Genomic DNA, 2,943 nt, shown 5'->3' on the forward strand with positions numbered 1-2,943 from the left:
TTCATCTTTCAGAATTCTGCATTCTGTTATATGATGTCTTCATGCTCCAGCTGTAACTAACTGCCTCTGATTTATCTCAGTAAGTAGGCAATCCTCACAGCCTTATGGTGCATCTGCAGAACGTCTCCATGTGCAGCACACAAAGTTTATTATTGCCAAAATAACCGCAATGTTTTCCTTCAACTTCAGAAAGTTACTTATACCCAAGACACTTGGGTCTGCCATAACAGCACATTATTCCTTTGGTATGTTCAATGTTCTTTAAAGGAAGACTTCACGCATCCCAACACTTTGCATACTTTTCTTCGTCTGCCCTGAATCCAGAGTGACTTGCACATTACTGGTATGATGTAACAATGTAACTTTTAGTCTTACACTGGTTGGAAACCTTAAGTTACTTTCCATTTAGAGGACAGGGCTGAATGAGGAAATAGATCCTTTCTGCCTATTACTTCACCAGAAAACACATGATGTCCCCATATGGCTTTCTGTATGAACATATGCTGTTTTCTGAAACACCTTTATACTGGACATTTCACACAGAGGTATGCAGCCATCCTTGACAAAACATTAGTTTTTAATATGAAACCAACTAATCAAAATTATTTCTGTACTAGTCACTTTCTCATAGTACTAATTCATAATGTAAATTATATTTAGACATACTTACTCTTGGACAACAAACTAAAAAATGTCCAGGTGAAGCCTCACTACACTTTGCTACAAATTTTAAGTTTACTCTGGTAGGTATGTTCCCCTCAAATCAAAATACACAAATAAAGGCTACCTATTTTGTTGCCTGATCCTCAAGATGTTTACACTGTTGGATTCAGCTACTTTTTAAGAGCAAGATAAAATTAAATGTAAGAATTGAGTCCACTACTAAAAGTACAGGCACATGACAAGATTATTTTCCTAGTGTTTTTGCAAAATTAACTACTGATTTTGGTCAAATGAAATAGCCAGGCAACAGAACAGCATGTAATTTTGAAGGACAGAAGCCTGCATGGACTGAATGGAATTTTAGTTTTTAAAGCATTAAATTAATGCTACAGAAAATGCACCTACTGAGACTAGAAATCCAAGCATCTACCACATGAAAAAACAATACTTCAAAATGTAATACTAACTTTTAAAGGATTCTGTTCTGCCACAAAATATAGTTTTCATCATGCAACACATACAAAATAGCTGCAGGGAATCAAGAGAACAATATTTTTCATCCTTTCAAGTTTAATACCACTGAAGAGCAGGTAAAGGTATAGTAATAAGGTCTAAACGTTTTTTGGAACGTTTATTCTTACTTAGTATATCATTACTCTAACTCAGAAAAGGGACACTGTCCAATTTGAACTTTCTAAGACACAAGTCCAAACAATTTGAAAATTATGCAACTTTTTATTATAGCAGACACTAAAGTTTATCAGAAAACATAGTGTAAAGATGACCAATGATAAAGACAGTTTACATAAAGTAACTGCAAAATCATCTAGTAAAGACAGTTTACATAACATGATGGAACTTTTAGTCTGTAAAGTCTTCCAAGTCTGATAAAAGCTGAACAGTTTGTATACCTACCTTTCTTGCTTTAATGCATATTCTAACATTTTTATTCTTCTCACTAAATCTTTCTTCAAGTTTTCTTGACCCTTTCTTTCCCCTTGTAAAAACGCTATTCGAGCCTGAAAACACAAAAAACCAAAAGATAAGAGATTTTATTCCATTCTGTTCCCAAAACAAAGCAATGAAGTCTAACTCAGAAGGAGAAGAAAAAAAAAAAGAAACTGTTTTACATTAATCGCTTCAGTCAGTCATTAACAACAAAAATACTTCTGCGCTAGAGACCAAGTATTATTTTCTGTTCATAAATGTTGGGGTTTTGCCTTGAAATAAAGGTATTAAAGTTAGTATAGTAACTCTAAAAGAAGGCACAAACTGCAATCATATGAAACATTTTAATATATGCACACATTTTTTTTTCCTTATGGCATTGTTAGCATAAATTCTGTTATACATTTTCTTCCAAACCCAAAGCCATATTAAAATAGGTACACAGCATACTTTTAAGAAATTTAGTTTTTAATGACAGTATATCGAACAGATTAAGAAATGGATACATGAATTCAAATACAGAATTTACAAATCCATTATGCAGGAAACAACTATATTGTATGGATTCACGTTTTACTTATTACTGAAGACAGCTGAAGGTTAGAGTATCACAGGAGAATTGGTTTTAGTGTGCTGTTTTATATGGAGAAAAATAATGCTTTTTTTTTTCTTAAAGCATCAATCATACTACCCACTTAACTTACAAAGAAGCAATGAAGCTTCCTACTTGCCTACTAACCTAGTAGATAGCTTGTATGTTCTAATGAATTTATTGTTATCTCAACTAATGCAAATGGTCTAGTGGAAAACTTTAAAGTAGCTGAAAAATAAAGGTAGTAAGTCTGTTGAGAAAAAAAGTAGTCTCTTCACTACAAAGTGAAACGGCTTGTATTTTGTCTTTAGCAAGCCAAAATGCTAAGGAAGACAAGGGTTGCAGATATGAATACAAAATTTAAACAGTTAACAATATTACTGGATTAGCCATCATTACAGGAAACCACAAACTCATTTGTCCTCATTATGACTTTAAACTGCCTGAAGTCATTGGGTAGCTAATTCAAGACAAGATTCAATATAAAATTTTCTTGGAAGAGGGATTAAAATAAACAGAATAAGGAGAATAAAGTAGAGAACACATTGCTCTACAGAGCTTAAGATCAACAACACAATTTCATTATTAAAGGAGGCACAATAAAAAAAAAAGGCAGAGCTATAATCAGCACCTAATCTATATTTGAAGATTTTTTTTAAAGGGGGTGGTTGTACATTTTCATTACTCTCAGTGGTTAGAGCCTGAAACGGTCTAACCAGGAGGATAGCATTCTTGCATTG

The 2,943-nt window shown here is 33.2% G+C and overlaps 1 protein-coding gene across 3 annotated transcripts in view; it reads right to left on the reverse strand.

The window, feature by feature from the left end:
• STRN3 (striatin, calmodulin binding protein 3) overlaps nt 1-1,684 on the reverse strand; it is a 48,033-nt gene extending 46,349 nt beyond the window's left edge. For all 3 annotated transcript variants that reach the window (XM_009319344.1, XM_009319343.1, XM_009319342.1), the window contains exon 1: nt 1,579-1,684. In XM_009319344.1, the coding sequence (XP_009317619.1) occupies nt 1,579-1,607 (29 nt within the window). In that variant the 5' untranslated portion in view covers nt 1,608-1,684. The remainder of the gene's footprint in view (nt 1-1,578) is intronic.
• Between the last annotated feature and the right edge of the window lie 1,259 nt (nt 1,685-2,943).

The sequence above is a fragment of the Pygoscelis adeliae genome, unplaced genomic scaffold, assembly GCF_000699105.1.
Source record: "Pygoscelis adeliae isolate BGI_AS28 unplaced genomic scaffold, ASM69910v1 Scaffold71, whole genome shotgun sequence".
Classification (NCBI taxonomy): domain Eukaryota; kingdom Metazoa; phylum Chordata; class Aves; order Sphenisciformes; family Spheniscidae; genus Pygoscelis; species Pygoscelis adeliae.